General features: G+C 43.1%; 1 protein-coding gene across 18 annotated transcripts in view; it reads left to right on the forward strand.

Moving 5' to 3' along the window:
• The window catches only part of TCF7L2 (transcription factor 7 like 2), a 172,554-nt gene that overhangs the window by 46,373 nt on the left and 108,694 nt on the right, over positions 1–17,487 (forward strand). For all 18 annotated transcript variants that reach the window (XM_042863624.1, XM_042863625.1, XM_042863631.1 and 15 more), the window contains exon 4: positions 14,574–14,675. In XM_042863624.1, the coding sequence (XP_042719558.1) occupies positions 14,574–14,675 (102 nt within the window). The remainder of the gene's footprint in view (positions 1–14,573; positions 14,676–17,487) is intronic.

Here is a 17,487-nt window from a genome sequence, read left to right on the forward strand (position 1 = left end):
AAGAAATGTGTGTGTGTGTGTATATATATATGCACACACACACACACACATGATATATATAGATTTAATTACCTTCGCACTTCTCTTTGAAATCTCCTGATATGTGTGGGTGGGTGCATGGCTGACTCTTTGTTTTTTCCATCGCCATCTTCTGCTATTTTGGTGGCCTGTGTTCTATATATATATATAAAGTGTGTGTGTGTTTCTTTGATTTACTTATTTTAATCCAGTGGCAATAAGGTGGGGAATTTCATACGATGTCACACACTGGTCCATAGCCTGGCTGCTTTCTGCTGGGCTTGGGGTGTGGGATGCTCTGAAGTGCTCAGTAATTTGGCAGTGTTGGCAATGGCATTGGAACTGGAGTTTTTGAGTGAACTCCAGCAGACTCCAGTGAGTGCTTGGCACTTGTGACTGAATTGGTCTGATTTGTTACATTTACAAGGCTAAAGCATTATTAGGTATGGCTGATAGGATATAGGTTTGTCTGCAGTGTATTTTGGTGCATACGTACGTGGAGTGACTGATGCGAGTGTTAGAATCTATAGCAAAATAAAAATTGAAGGACTCAGTTTGTTTTCAGACACGTTTGTGTGAGAGACGAACCAAGGATACCATTATTCCCCAGACAGAGGCATTTTCTTCTTAATCCTAGAACAAAGAAGCAAGAGACTCAGATTAGGAGAAAAGTTAATGGCCTTAATAAACTATGAGAGAGAGAAGATTTAAAACTGCTTGGAGAGTGAAAGCATTCTGTTTGGTAGGGCTCTGACTTCTGAAAATTTACATAGAGGAGAAAGTCTTAGTCACTGCATTTTTGCAGTTTTTTGACCTTTTGAGCAGAGCTTCACTGTGGATCTTAAATCACTCAGCAGTGCAAAGGACAGGATTCACAAAGCAGCAAAGGCACCTAAGGCCTTCTGGCTTCTTGGAAGAATCCTGACCTGGATTCTTTGCACTGCGGAATGAACAAAAAGCTGTGGTGTGTGTGGGAGTTCGGGACATTTGTGCCCTCTCGAGGAAATGTGCAGTGCTTGGCGGGTGATGACCCTGCTGAGGGACACTGCAGGGCTCTTTCTGTGCGGACGGTGAGGCGTGTTAATTTTTGAGCCAATTATCATTCAGAAGTGATGGCAAAACATCCAGTGCCACAGTGACAGCCCGCGTCGGGTCATGCGGGAGCTGCCGTTTTTCTTCCTGGACCGATGGGCAAAGTGCTGGATGAGCACACTGAGGTTTTTCAGCTGTTTCTCTTCCCCCTTGTTCCTTCTCATTTGATAAATAATTCTTTTCCTCTCTTTTTTTTTTTTCTTTTTTTTTTTTCTTTCCTTTTTAGAAAAAGGGCATCTCATTATTGTGATTAAACCAGGAGTCTGTGCTGACTCTGATTGCTGCCACTGGCAAAACCCCCCCCCCCCCCTGGAGGGCCCGGCTGTGGGGAGGGCAGGGCACTCTGGGTTCACTTTGCCCTTCAGGTAACATCCTGATCACAATATGTTGCAAATCCCATGTTGCTTATGGGGCGACAGGAGGAAGAGAATAATAATTTTCAGTAGATTAGCAGCTATTGTATCATTGCATGTTGCTTAATAAGCCTGATATTACATGTGAGAGGTAAGCTCCTTAGTGGAAGCAGGGTGCACTGTAATGACCTTTTGTGTGCAGGTCTGTTGAGATGAAAAGTCCCTCCTGAGGTTAGTGGGTTATCTATTCAGCATGCAAAAGCACTGCCTGCCATGTATTGTCCTGGGCAGACACTCTTCAGTCTATTAATAAGCTCAAAAATCTGTTTAGGAACCTGATTATTTTTTTTCCCCCCTCTCTGTAATTCACCTAGGACAAATTTGACTTGGAAATGGAACAGAATTGCTGTGTTGTGATTTTAAAACAAATAAATAAGCCATTGCTATGAAAGGGAGCTCACTGATCCTTATGGCTTCGTATATAATTACCCTTGCATACAGTCATCCCACCTCATTTTCAAAATCAAAAAACACCTCTCAAAACCCCACCACATGACCAGCATGGGTCGTTATGGTCCCCCTCTTTTCCCCTCTCTCCCCCCAATCTCCTGAAGCTTTAGAACTCATGGAATATAAGTGTCTGCAATAAAATTATGAAATGTTGTAAGATTGGCGCCTTTGCTTTGCTGCCTGTTCAGTAAATACACTGGTGTCTCTTGGATGTGCCCTGAGGCTCTGAAACCTGAGGCCTGCCCACATCTTGAGTTTTACTTTCCTCCTCGCAAAGTGCCTCTGGCTAGTGGAGCTGTCGATTGCAACCCCTTCTACCCCCCCTGTGCTGCTTTAAAAAAAAAAAAAAATCAAGGTTTTTTTAAGACATCTGTAACAAACCTCAACTAGCTTCAATTTTTATCAACTGCTAGTAAGACTGAAAACTAAAATATTCCTAAAATCTTCATTTGATGCTTATCAGTCCAGACCCTGGCAGGACCAGCAATGTGGCTGCCCTGTGCCCAACGCTGGCCCCTTTTGGAGATCATCCTTCAGGGTGAGCGTGCTCCTGCCAGCTGGCTCCTGGATGGGCCAGGGCAGGGGGTGGCTGTTATCTTGCTGGAGCCCTTCCTGGGCATCCCTGCGTGCTCCTCCTGCATGGGCTCACTGCACCCCAAGCTTTTCCCTCCTGCAGCATGAGGCTGTTGTGTAATTCCTTGCAGCACCAGCAAACACTGCCTTGCTCTGGCTTCTGGAGGCGACCTGCTGCGCATCTCCCTTTGGTCCTTTTGTTTTTTGCTGGGGGAAGATGCACCGTGCTGACAGGGCTCCCCTGAGCCCGCATTCCCCCCTGCCCCATGAGCTGCTTGTGCTGCGGTAGCTGTGTGCTGATTGGGGTGCTGATGGTGAAAGTATTCTGTGCTCAACTCTGATTGAACACCCTAAGAGGAGATTCCATTCCTTTATGAAGTCAAATATTTTTCTTTTTTGCTTTCTGGCTATTTTAAGTGAAAATTGTTTTTCTAGTACCTGCTGAGTTCCTCTAATTTCTTTTTTTTCTTTTTTTTTTTTTTTTTTTTTTCCAACATTCATATCTTGAAAGAGAGAACATGATATGCATGAACAGACTTAAGAAACACTCAATGTTCCCAAACCACGGTCCTTTAAATAAATAAATATGAAAGCTGCCTTGTGGGCCAACCAGTCCGAAATGCCTGCGCTATATTTAGCAACAAGAGCAACGTTTTTAGGCCACTTCCAGATTTACACACTCGGGGCTACTCTGACTCCTTCGCTTTAACTTCGGGTCTGTGGCATTGCAGAGTGATAAATGTGTGTGGTGTGAGGCTGTCAGTCCTCCTGGCCGCAGTGCCTTGGCTGAGGTGCTGGTGTGGGATTGCTGCAGCCGCACTGCCCTCATCTCTCCAGCAAAACCCATCCATAGACTGGGAGCTGGCACAGGGGCAGTGTCCCTCTGGACAGGGAGCTGTTGCGCAGCAGCCGATGCCCTTCTCCCTTGTGCAGACTAGCTCGCACTCAGTGCATCCACATCATGTAATTATTTTTATTAGTTTTCTCTTTTTCTCCCGTTTTTTTGAGGGGATGATGTAGGCTCCCGTGCGTTGTGCTTTTACTTATGCAGGTCTGCTTTTTTCTTGTTTTAAACTAGATAAGTGGGACAGTGTATGATTTGAATTGCTGTTTAGCAAAGTAGATTTCCCACCTTTTTGTCCCCCCCATTCATTAAAACGGAAATGTTTATTTTGTGTCAATGCATCGTGCTGTTTGACTTCAGTTCTAGTTCCTTTAGCTCAGGTAATGGATATACCATCATGACTCTTTTGACTTATTTTTCCTTTTGAATAAACAGAACGTATCTCTGGAACTTAGAGTAGTGCACTTCGTGTCTTTGTCCCCAAAGTATGCCAGTTCAACTAAAGTTGCTTATGTTGAGCACCTAACATACGGTTCCTTGAAAATTCAGAATTCCTTTCTGAAAGCATGCCACACAGCTACTTGAATTTTGCAGGAATTGTACTTATTTCCACTGAAGGTCTTTTTAAACTGGAAAAAAATAATCTCAATTCTGGACCATACGTCTTTAAAATCTTTTATATCTCCTTTAAGGGAAAAAAAAAAACAAAAAAACATTTTGCTTGTTTTGAGGAAGAGTTTATGTGGCTGATGAGTCAACTAAGAATATTTTAAAAATACTTCATTTAAATACCATAAATGCATATTGCATTGTTTTGGTAGTGCTGGAGGAAACCAGAAAATAAATACACTGGGTGGCTGCCCAGGAAGGAGAGGTGACAGCACAGTTTTACTGACTACTTCAGTTGTTTGTTTTTGCTTTGATCTCAAATGATTCATTTAGTCTTCTGCCTAAATATATTCTTCCTACCTAAACAGGAGCCAGCTTTGCCTCTAGCCAAGCCAGGTGTCTTTTCCATGCATAGGCGAAGTGTAGGGAGGTAAAGAAGGTGACTGCTGTGGTGGTGTGTCCCACATCAAGTAAGAGTCACACTGTAGGGTTTCTCCTAAGTCTAAGGGGATTTTTAACACCTTCCAGCCCTTTGTGATAAAGGAATTCATGGTGAATGAGGAGGGTGAAGGCATAGGCTACTCTCCATCTGGATGTCTGGGGGGGTGTGGTGGTAGCTAGGGATTGTGTGAGGAGATGGGGGAAGCAAAGCCTTCATCTGCTGGACCACTGAGGCATGCGGCTTGTGCTTAAAGGACAGCACGAGCAGCTCTTGCTGGCTCTGCGATCAACTACCCTTGAAGGAGCAAGCAGAGAAGGGTAATTGATGGGGGAAACAACTGGTGCTGGGTGCTGGGAGGGAATGTATATTTCCCAGCTCTCCAGGAGGGATTTGGAAAGAGCAATAATCCCGTGTTAGGAGTAATTTGTTACAGCAAACTGATACTTGAGTGGCAGGAGGATGCTGGCGGAGGCGCAAGGAGGCTGCCTTTGGTGGAGTAGCTGGACTCGCAGGAGGTCAGCCTGACACAAATCCCCCCCCAGCCCACTACTTTTGTTTCTCAGCCAGCACAATTAGCACAGGGGACTCTCGACCTTTTTTAACATCTTTCAAAGACATCTCCACACATCTGAGCTAAAAGATTGTGGCGAGGAATGTGCATCAGGATATGATGCAGCGGAAAGTTTTACAGTCAGGGCCTTCTGAAAAACAAAATAAACTCAACAACAACCTTCCCAGCTTCTCTGAGGAGGTCAGAATGTTGCTGGTGTTTCAGTTGTTATCTTCGGGACTTTTTCCTGAGGTTGTGTTTGGGTTACATTTTTGTGTTAACTTTTTGGGGTTGCTATTTAAATCAAAGAAAAAAAAAAGAAAGAAAGAGAAAATAGACAAAAGTTACCAGCCCTGGGGAAAGAGAATTTTGCAAGTTCTTGGTTTTCATGACAGCCTGAAACCCTTGGAGCCTTGTATTCTGCAGTAACCCCTTACATTGAAGACCCAGTAGCATATAGAAACCACAAGAGATGCGACAGGAAATTCGGTATGAAATTTGCTGGGTTTACTAGAGAGTGGCTCCTGGCGGTTCACCCAGAATTGCTTCATCAACAGGAATTTTTCTGGTGGTGATTCAAGTCATGAGTTTCACTTACCCAACAGTGGGAGAAAATATTTCTCTTTCAGTAAAAACCCCATTGGGTGATGTTACAGTAATGAACAACGAGCTTGGTTCTACAGTACTTTTATTCCTGCATCCCGTGGGAGCTGGCAAACATCATATGCCACCTCTCCAGAGCATCATCTCTTGGTGTAGTGCCCTGTGGTGTTTGCAGGTACTGTGCAGAATCTGAGATAAGAACTTAGATCAAGGAGTGAATAAAACCCAATGCAGCCAGTCCTTTGCCCGTATCTGAGATACCCCCTTTGCAGGGGCTGTGGCTTATGGGGTGCTGCACGGGGTGTCTTCCTCCAGCCTAGCCCATGTCCCTATCTACTGACTTCTGATAGCCATTGGAGCTGAGTGCTCTGCGAATGAAACCACTGCTTTCTGAGGCTTCTGTGCCTAAGTGTTTGCTTATAGAAAGGATGTGACAGTCTGTTTGTTCTGAACACTGTGGCAGCAGAGCATGGTGCTGCTATGCTGATGGCCATTGTCACCAATCTCTACCTTCTTCCTCATTCTCCTTCATCCCTTTGTGCCATAAGAAACCACAGTAGACTTGGGCAAATAAGATATTTGGGAGAGCAGACTGGATAACTGTCAGTCTCTAATGATGGTAAGGCATGAAGACAGTAGGTAGCATTGAACTGAGAGGAAAGTGTATAAAGATGGCTGTTTACCTGTCCATTTTTATTTCATGCTTGCATACACCATTTTGCATCCTGATCATGTAGAAATGACTTTGGTGATTGGTGACAATTGAGGAGCCTCGTTAGGAAACATGTATCTCCTACTCCTGCCTGAGAGTGATGGAAAGGAGGGAAGGTGGAGACCTGCTTTGGAGGGATATTTTTATTCCATATACCACCTATCCTGTGCTATAGATATGCTTAGTGGAATAGGAGAGGGAAAAAGGACAGGGCAAATGTGTTCTGCAGTATTACAACTGAACCAGGCTACTTGATCACTAAGCTAAGGTGTTGATATTTTTCCTTTTTCATTTTTCTCTCTTCAGATGAAACATAGATGGATGCAAAGCTTTAAATCTGTAGTCCCTCCATTGCAAATGGAGTTACAATCTTAACAGAGCTGGAAAGATTTAAGGGAGACAAGGCTTCCCTGGAGCAGCCTTTCTGTAACAATGGAGGTAGTCCAGTGCCATGATCTCTCTCTAACATGCTGTCAGATATTTGTACTGTCTTTATTTAATGGATAGGAAAGAAATTATATTTTATAAACTATAAAATACATTCTTGTACTTCATGCAAACACTGGTTACCAATTGTTCTCTCACTCACTGGGAGATTGCCAGGAGGAGAAATTAAATGTGGGTCTGTACATCAAATTGTTCAGAGAGTCTTAAACACTGGTTTAGCTTTGCTGATTCTAAACAAGCTGTATCTACAGAGAGACTTTGAGATCTCATGACTTTCCTATTCATTCTGTAATGGAAGTTCAATGCCTGAGTGGAACGAAACAAGTTGCAGACAAAATCTGGGAAAAAAATAGTTAAGATGTGGGGATTGCTTATTTGTTTGTTTATTTAATTTCTGTCTTAAAAGTAAATAGGTAAAAAATGTGTTCTTGTTCCTTTAATGAAATTAGGCATTTATTTGTGGCTGTCTTTTGAAGCAGTGTTTTGTAGGCATCTGAAAAGTACTCAACCATCCTGCTCATTTGTGCAGTCAGGGCTGCAGAGGTTTTCAAATCAAATGTGAAAAAAAGTAATGGTGCTTTCCCAAGCTCCACCCGTGATCAAGAAACACTGCCTTTGCTTGTTTTGCTGAGATACCATGTGAACTGCAGAAAGTAGTGCTGTGCTTCTGTGTCACATGAACACTCTTCCTCTTGTGAGTGTGTGGGGGGGAAAGAATTAATTCCTGCAGTAGCTTATACCCAGCTTCTTCATGCCCAGTGTCAGAATCCTAAAGTTCCACTGAAGTCTACCAACCTTGTATTCATTGGAGTCACAAACCAATTTTACTTTGCTATTTCAGTGAAATCAATGGCAATGATCCCTTTCACCCGTTTCATCATGGGCAAATAATTATCTGAATGTGCTTGAACTTTCCTAAGTGTTAATTCTAAGGATTCTTCAGAGGTCCTTCTACTTGTTCTATTTAGTGCAATTCTGGAGCAGCCTCCTCTGTCTCTTCATCACTGTGTTCATCATTCATGTGGGTGCCCATCTCCTCCTCTGTGCCTGTTCTACCCAGGGTGGTTCCACTCTTTTCCCATCACCTCAGCCTTCCTTGCGGCTTTTGTGTGTCACTGTCAGCTCCCAGGATTTCTGCTCTCCACTGTCCCTCCTTTGAAATGATCCAAGGTTTGATAATTGCTAATACATTTCTGAAGCTTCCAGACTGCAGTGGACTCTGCACTCTACTTCTGTATACCATATGCATCACTTCAGCAATGCGACAAAGGCACAGGCAAAAATATTAAAGTGGGCAACTCAAGCCCTTCTTTTCAGGGACTCCTTGTGCATGACTAGAAGGGAAGGAGACAAGGTCACTGAAACCTGATTTTAGTTTAAAAAAAAAGAAAAAGCGGAGATATGTGGTAAGTATTTCCGTGTTTGGCAATTACATGCTTTCATTTCTTGAAGTAGAGGAACCTTTTGTGTGGGAAGGATTGGTCTCACTGAAATAAGCTTTGTTACTCTTGTTACTCACATTTTAAGCAGCTCCCCTGTGTCTCATCGTGGCACATTATGTATTCTGTAGAGGCTGAACATTGTGGATGGCATCTATTATTTTTCTTATGAAAAAATCCTAGACATTGCAGATCTGCAAGAAGTAGGACATCACTAAAGTTTCTGTAGTAGTCTCCTTCAGTTAGTCATTTTCATAGAATCATAGAATGGATTAGATTAGAAGGGACCATTCAGATCATCCAGTTCTAACCCCATCAATGGATCACAGACTGGGTTGCCAATCCCCAGCTCAGGGGCCAGAGCCCCATTCAACCTGGCCTTGCACATATCCAGGGATGAGTCATCCAGAGCTTCTCCAAGCAGGCTGTTCCAGTAACCACCTTCTAAGTAATGAATTTTTTTTTAATATCTAACCTAAATCTCTCCTCTTTAAACTAAAAGCTGTTCTCTCTTGTCCTATTGCTATTAGATTGCATAAAAAGTCGGTACCCCTGCTGCATATAAGCTCCCCTCAAGTACAGCAAGGCTGTGACGAGGACTCCCCAGAGCCTTTTCTTCTACAGGCTGAACAAATTCAACTCGCTCAACCTTTCTTTATAGAAGAGGTTCTCCAGTCCCTTGATCATCTTTGTGGCCCTACTCTGAACCCACTCCAACAGCTCCACACCCTTCTTGTGCTGGGGGGCCCTAGGCCTGGGCACAGTACTCCAGATGGGGCATCACAAGAGCAGAGTAGAGAAGAATGATCACTTCCCTCTCCCTGCTGGACACGCCTTGTTTGATGCAGCTCAAATCTAGTGGCTTGTTTATTTTGGTAGTTTGTTTTATTCTCATGTTGCACAAACAAGGCGGTAAGTAAAGACAACAATGAGGGATGGAGGTGGACTAAAGGATAAAGAAGTTGAGACATCTACTTTTTAATTCCATTTAAACCCTCATAGGCTTTCCATTCTGACTGCACTGGGGATGCAGTAGACTGCAGACCTTCTGTTGTAAGCACCAAGACGAGCATCCTATTGCAACTACTTCTCTTGTCTGCAGAGAGCAATAACACTTTTGTTATAGCTTTTGCTACCATTGCTTTCCCCATAAATCTCAGCTCTCTCCTTAGCATTTTAGTCTCCAGGATTACTAGTGGATCTTTAGCTAAAATTTGCCTAGCTGCCCTCCTGGAAGAATTGCTAAGTATTGGATAAACTCCTCAGCTTCAAAGATGACGTCTTGGCAGATACTTCCAAGCGGTCCTGCAGCGCTGATGAAGAATTGACTAACAGCAGGATTAGGGTCAGGAATATGACCTGGTGTGTTGTGCTGAGATACAGGAAGAGCTCAGACTGGAGGCAGTGGTGTGCTGTGATGCTTAGGAGATGGCCTGTGGCACCGTGTGGTTCCCACCTCCAGCAGCCCTGCTCCTGCCTGCTTCAGTTCCTGGGAGCTAATAAGCACCAGCTGCAGGAAACCTGAGCTGGAAAGTGTTGCTTTCCCTCTTGTTTAAAAACAGTTTAAAAAAAAAAAAAAGTGTTTATGTATTTATCTGCTCTGAGCCATCACTTGCAGGGCATTCCAGTGATGAAAACAATAGTGTGACAAGGGAGCAGCTCCAGGTCGGACACTGCTGCAGGAAACACCTGCAAGCTCTGTGCCATCCCTGACACTAGGGCTGCACTGCTGTGAGCCTCAGAGGTGGGGGATGCTGGCCTTGAGTGAGAGTTTCCAGTGGACTCCTTCAGTCCAATAAGTGTATTTTAGCTGCTTTTGACCAACTCTGCTGTGAAATCTTGGAAAACATGTTTATTTCCTCACTTCTTTGAGTGGTTTTTTTTTTGTGGGGTGGGGAGAGGGGGGAGGAAGGGGAAGATGGGACACCTGTGCAGAGCTGCTTCTACTGTGCCCCTACTTTGCAGGACCTCCTGATTGCAGATGGGCGGTGAGGACATACTGCTCATAGAAAGGAAGGGTTGGGGTGCTTTTTTTCTCCTTCTACAGAAAAAATCTGGACTGTTCAAATCATTTGCCTTTTCCCTCGTGCTGACAATTTAACAGCCCTTTTAAAAGCTTTGGTTTCTCTCAAGTCCGCTCACCCCATACGTATTTTAATTTTTGTGCAGAGGCCTGGAGCTTAACAATTATTTTGCTTAAGCTCTCTGAGACTTGCCATAAAGCTTTTTTTTTTTTTTTTTTTTAAACACACACATGCTAATGGTCCCCATCAGATCATATTGTTAAGCAGAAATAAAATATGCCAAGATGACATTACTTTAAAAAATGTCAGAAGCATGCCAATGGAGCCTATTTCAACAGTTTTCCTCCAAAATAATTTGCACAGATTTGTTAGAGTTAACTTGTTGAAAAGTCCGATGTTTGTGCAGGCAGTTTGTGGCTTCCAGCTGAGCCCAGGATGGGAGAGGAGCAAGCGTGTGTCCAGCGCTTACAGGAGCAGGGCAGTGAGGACTTCCCCCGCCTCCCCTTCCCCCCTGGTGCAGGAATGCAAGCCCAGTGTCAGAGGCTGGGAAAGTCAGCCTTGAATTTTTGTGGACTCCTTGCAAATCAGAGGAACTGTCTGGCTCAAATCTGCATTTAGGGCCGAGAGAATAGGATTTCCTGCTATTTAGTTGCTTGAGGAAGGAAAGGATTTACCTCTCTGCTGTAATAGCGCCTGATTTTTTTTTTTTTTCCTCCTTCTCCTTTTTAATAAGAATATTGTAGCGCAGTGTAGCAGTAGTAGACCTGCAAAAGCCATCACGCCTCCCTCCCCTTCCCTCACCCTCCCTGTGCTGCACGTGGGTGCCGTGACACGGCTCCCCTGATCCCATGCAGCACGGAGGGGCTGGGGCTGGCATCCGCCTCATTGTGAAAGAGAGAGTTGTGGAGGGCAGCCGCGCTGCAGCTCGGCCGGGCCGTGCTCTGCCCACCATCTGGATTTGGTTAGCTCGCTCGGCAGTAGGGCTGAGTCTCATTTCCTCCAACCAGTAATGTTATATAGGCAGTGATCCTGTTCTGCCCTAACATAATTGAAAATTATGTGTATTGTAGACTCGCAGCGCTGAAATGTAGACTCGTAAAAATCTGTGGCTCAGGTAGCCTGTGGAGATTGAATTTGGCACACAATGAAGCTTTTATGTAAAATAAGAATTATAAGCCACCACATCAATATTGTGTTACAGGCATGACAATTCTTGGATGAAGAGACCTTGAGTCAGGCTCGTCACCTTAAACAATGCTAATATTTTGTACTTTATCAACGGGGCTGGCATTGCAGCCAGCAGGACAGCCTATGTTGTGACCATCCCACCGCTGAAGCTGTAGGTCTGTCTGCTTGAGGCCACTGGCCCTGTCTGCATAATGGATAGGCCTCATACCTGTGATGAGGGCTGGCTGCTCAGTGGAGTTGTGCAAGCTGCTTTGCTGATCCTCGCACCCTCACTCATGAAAATGGACGATGTTTTGTAGGTGTGAAATGGGGCCTTGCTGGTTGGGGCTGCTCCTGCTGGGCACTAAGGGTGCCCAAAAACAGTGAGTTCCAGACAATTGGCATCAGCTGTGTTTGAGCTATTGCTGGAAGATTTCCGAACCTGTTTTGGCAGGGATGGGTAACAGACTTTACTGAGAGCCTAAACTGTAAGAGTTTACAGCACAGAAAAGCAAAGCATTGGCCAGCTCTTCCTGAAGCTTTTTTTGAACTACCTCTCTTGGCTCTTGCAAGATGGAGGTAGAACAGGAATGATCATGCTGTCTTGCCCTGTTTCTCCATATGGGAACTTAGTGCTAGTAAAAAGAGCAGAGCAGGCAGTCCTGAAAGCTTTATAACTCCTACTGTAACTGCTGGCAAGATAGGCTCTGATGTGAGCTAGTTCCTGCTGCTGTGTCAGTGTTTCTTGGTCTGCCCTCAGGAACAGACTCAGAGAAGCCCATGCATTTCTTGACCTGTCTTTTAGAACAATTATTGATGTGAGATCCTTCAGGAGTTATCAGGTTTATGGCATTCCAGAGGTGTTCATGATGATCAAGTGGTCATGGAAACATGTGTGGTTGCTTTGTTTAGGTGGATAGTCACTCACTGGCCATGTTCTGTAAGCTGGCTGGTTTTGTAAGGACTTTAGCTGTGCTAGAAGTAACTTCTCACATCTCCTAAACAGTCATGTGTCAGGAGGCAGATATCCTGTGAAGACATCTGCCTCAGAAGAAGAAATAAATGCAGTCTCTAGAATGACAGTGCCTTTTACCGGTGTTTAGTACTTCACTCCCTGGCTGAAGAGACAGGGGAAGCTGTTAGGCACTGTGACCCATCAGGACAAATGCTATGGAGTTTTTGTTCCTTCCTGGAAATCTGCGTGCCTCTTTACGTGGTGGAGTTAAGATCAGTGAATGTGAAAGACGACTGACAGACTCCAAAAGATCTATCAGTGCCTTGTTTTAATGGTGCTGTTCACAAATCTGAAATTTATCAAATCCACCCTGAAGTTAAGAAGCTCTCAGTCGTCTTCAGCTTTGAATTCATTTCTGTGCATTTGGGTTGTGCTTTTAAGCATTCCTTTAATACCACAAACGTAATCTCAACTTTTGAATTTACGTCGTGATTGCCTACATGGAAGAACAGGGATTTGATACAAGCGATCAAGTATCCAGAGGCTTACTATCAAGTGGTATGAGTTAGAAAGTTAGAAATTAGTTAGAAATTAGTTGCTTACAGTAGACCAGTTCTCGTTTGTTTGGGTTTTATTTCTTGTTTTCAAGAACTGCTGAAACATTCTGGTCCACACTGCACAAATCCCAAATGTGAAGACAAATAAAAATACAAGACTTCTTGGAACTTGAGGAACTTGTATGGAGCACAAATCCAGAGTATGGCTTTGTTTATTTGCATTCCAGTAGCTCAGAAATCTCAGACCTGCCAAGCGATGGGAAATGGGAGTACATCCTCCTGCTTTTGGTCAGTGCCTATGGGTCTTGCAGCAAACTGGCCTTGCATGCTAGCAAATGTTTTGCATACACGAGCAAATGTGATAGTGATGTGCTGAAAGCGTGGAACCAGATCTCCTTCCTTCCTTCACAGAGATTTAAATAAAGCTTCCGTTGTTAGTTGGAGTGGCAGGGGCTGTTTGTGCATGGTTCTCCTTCAAGATAACTCGCACACACACACACACACAAAAAAAAAAAGTGATGAGTAAACATAACTATTTCTCTAGATATTTTCTAGGAATAGACCTGTTAGGTCAATCAGAGTCCAGTGCTAAACAGGATCTTCTGTAGTGGTTAGATCGATGCACACAGCTGCTTTTCTTAGGTCTGGAAGGGGGTTGAAGTATGTGGCAGTAAGCAAATTTTCCTGCACAATATAGGGCTTTTAGAGATCACATGTTAACCATTGGCACAGAGTATCACCACACGGAGTGTAAAGCTCAGACAGAAATTAGATTTAGTTTTAGTTGATATTTGATGATGTGAGGGTCTGTTTTGTTTTGTTTCTACTTTTCTTTCCTTTTCTGAATCACCACCCTCTTATACTGTAGATCGACCTTATATTCAAACCAGCATCTGTGACATAAATATGTTCTGGCTATCTGTGAGTGTCTGGCCAGAGCAGCTGAGAGTGTATGCACCGGGCTATATTCTGTCTTGGACATCATCAACTGGAGAGATTATTGAGTTTGGCTATGTAATTGAATAAGTTACACTGTGCAAGTCCCTTAAGAGTTGTCTCCTGGTGATGATGAGCAAGAAGAAAACAACCTACGGTGACTTCCAGAGCCAGTGGAAAGGGGAAAAGATAGATGCTGAGAGCCAGAATGGATGTGAACTCAGCACTGCTTTTTGGGCAGACATCTGCCTTCAGGGTGAAGTTAGAGTTGTTGACATGCTGCATTTATTGAAAGAGGGCCAACAGATATGATCCTTTAAGTACTGAGATCATATTCTTAACTACTGATAGGTGTTTTCTGTCTCCTGAGACTGATAATCTACCTTCCCCTTCCTTGTACCATCTTCTTTGTGGCTGTGATACTTTGCCTCTGGGTGGCTTTTCTAGGTTTGCTATGATTAATAAAATTATTGTAGTACTGTCTCTGCAGTCTGCCATATTTTCTTATTCCTGAACTGTGATTTGGTGGGATGGGACTGTTAGATGTTTTTTTTGATTTCCACAAACATGCAAAGTTGTCTTAATTTTTGTTTCAGCTCCTTGCATACGTTTTAATTTATATCTTTTTGCCCATGTTACCTAAGATTTGCTTTTTTTTTTTTTTTTTTTTTTTTGCTTTTTTTTTTTTGCCTTTCTTTTCTGAACTCATTTTTCTTTTCCCATTTTTGTTTCCTCCATCCAGTATCTGCAGATGAAATGGCCACTGCTTGATGTTCAGGCAGGGAGCCTTCAGAGTAGACAAGCCCTCAAGGATGCTAGGTCTCCATCTCCAGCACACATTGTTGTAAGTAAACACGGAAGATGTTCTTTATTTGTTTTCTGTTTTTTTCTTAAAGGCATTTGACCTCAATCGCATTGATTGTCATCACTTTTCTTTTGCACAAACAGAAAGATAAATACTTGCAAAGAAACAGAAACTCTAAGAAGCCCATGGTAAAAGGAAGGAATATATATTTCATTGCTGGGCCGCTTGTTAAATCATCATTTATGCTGCTTAGCTCTGTGCTTATTAGGAGAGCATAGAGTTGAAAATGCTTTAAGATTGCATACCGCAGAATGATTTAGTGGCAATGAATTGTGATCCAGTTGGTTTACACATGATTATGTTGAACTGAAATTAATGGAGAGATACTTTTGGAAAGCAAAAAAAAAAAAAAAAAGAACAAAAATGCTTCCTTGTTCTACAGTCTTTTATCTTATTAACTTCTTGGTTAAATTTTCTTGCATCTGTTTGAAAGACAGTGTTGAATTTGAAATATTCAATGCAAATTTGCATGAGAAAAGTATTGGAATTTCATTTTATTTTCTGAAACAACATCCACACAGATTCAAAAAGAATCTGTTTATATGGTTGTGTGTCAGAGGGGCATTATGCATTTCCTGTCCTCACCTCTGGCCAGATTCAGCACAATCTATCGTTAAGGAGCCGTTTAGCTCTGAGGGCCTATCTGGAGAATATAACTTTGGAAAAATGGCATGTAGTGGTTTAGAATATTTCTTCTGTGATTCTTTATTGTTAAATTTTGTGTTTTTAAAAAACTTTTATGATGAACGGATGACAAGATTGATCCCAAGAGACAATACTTGTTCTTTCTCTTCTGTTATGAAGTCTAAAGCGGATACAGTTGATAGACTAGACGTGTATATGGTTTGTTAGATATTTTAAATCGTAGTAAAAGTTTTTGTTGTTTCACTATTGTTTCTAACTTGAGAAGTGTCAGCCCTTTGCTATGAGTGCCTGAAGTTTGTTTGTTTGTTTTTAATTAAAAGAAAAGTTCCATATCTTCTAGAGTTCATAGCTTCTAAAATAGACTGCAGAATGGACTGCCCAGTGTGGCAAAGTGATGAGTACAGTCCAATACTTGCTTAGTTGAAACACTGGTTGCTTCCATTTTTTAGAATGACTTTGTTTTTCCTTTTTGCGTGCTTGGGCTGTTATTGAAGGAAGAGGTGGGAGAAGAGATGTTTGGCTGCTTATTCAGAAAGGGGCAGCCATCAAAACCTGTCATCGTCTTCTCCCTGATAAGAAACACACCAAAATAACTTCTTTCTTTTAGTGTTTTTCTAAATGCTGTGCCCAAGAACCGACTCCCACTGGGCTCTGGGTCTGGGTTCACAGCTTAGGCTTGCTGGTAGTATGGTCTTGCAGGAAGATTTGTGAGGCAGTGGCAAGTTTTCCCAGCTGTTGGCAGCCTAAGGGCAGGCTGAGTTTGGGTGGCAGAACTGGACATCACCTGCACATTTGAGTGCCTGCTGTCCCTCCAGCTTGCCTTTGAAAATCAAAGCAGCTTGCAGTGCCAGTCCTGGTAAGGCTCCCTGCTCACAGCATCACTACTGCCAGCCCCCTTAGCCCCTCCACTGGGAATGGGCAATATGAAGATAAGTTGAACACACATATGCACTAAAAAGAGCGCTGCCAGTATAAAAATCAAGATCATTTTGGAAAATAAAGAAAAAACCTGTTTCCAGGAAGGCTGAGGTTGATCTGCCGTGTATTTTGACCATTTATGGGGTTCTTATGGGTCTTTTTAAAAGCAGTTTCACTCTGCTATTCAATAAAAAGCATATTTACCATAGCAACCACTTAAGCTGTGAGGAACATATACTACCTCCGAGATGGAGGCCACCTTCCAAAAGAGCCACAGCTGGCATTTGTAATGTGATCTTTTGTGCTACTTACAATGATGGAGGAAAGAGGAGGAGGCGGAAGAGCAGGATGGGGGAGCAGTGGGTTTTGAGGTGTGGGGAGTGCAGATTCTGCAAGGTTTCATTATTATTTCTAAGAGAAAGCTGTTTTGCCTTGTTCTGTTAAAATAAATAAGTAAAGGCAGCTTCTTTTTTTCCACACTTTTTCCCGGCATCCACCCCAGGTCAGATGCATTCTGTGGAGTAAAACTGTGTTGTTGCTTTCTATTTTTTTTTTTTTTGGTTAAAAAAAAGTGAGAATGGGCTGGGTAGTGGCATTCAGGGAAGCAGCAGTGATGGAGAGCAGATGAAGCAGCAGTGGATGCCAGTTATCCAGGGATGTGTAAGATTTCTCTGGTCCCCACTCATCACTGCCACATGTAGCACCTGGGGGGGGAGTTTGGCTGCTCTTGTACTGGGCTCTGTACCTCCATACCTCCTTCTGCCTATCTGAGAATGCTTGCATGGAACAATAAGCGGTACTTCATGGACAAGCTTGTATTTCTGCATGGCTATAGGGACAGAAATGGGCTCTCCACCCACGCTGCTACATCTTGTCTGCCCGCCAAGCTTATCCGTGCCAGTTTTATTTCCTGAGTTCAGTTGTGCTGCCCCGAACATCTACAGGAAAATGCTAACACCTGCAAATCATTTCTTATCTTTAGCATATCTCTGAAATCAGTATGAAGGCTAATCTTTATAGCTGCATTACAAAGAGAGGGAAGGAAAGCGTGTGGGTTTTTTCTTTCTTTCTTTCTTTCTTTCTTTCTTTCTTTCTTTCTTTCTTTCTTTCTTTCTTTCTTTCTTTCTTTCTTTCTTTCTTTCTTTCTTTCTTTCTTTCTTTCTTTCTTTCTTTCTTTCTTTCTTTCTTTCTCGCTTTCTTTCTCGCTTTCTTTCTCGCTTTCTTTCTC

This window comes from Lagopus leucura, unplaced genomic scaffold, assembly GCF_019238085.1.
Source record: "Lagopus leucura isolate 7727_CA_CO unplaced genomic scaffold, USGS_WTPT01 Super-Scaffold_741, whole genome shotgun sequence".
In the NCBI taxonomy this organism is placed as follows: Eukaryota; Metazoa; Chordata; class Aves; order Galliformes; family Phasianidae; genus Lagopus; species Lagopus leucura.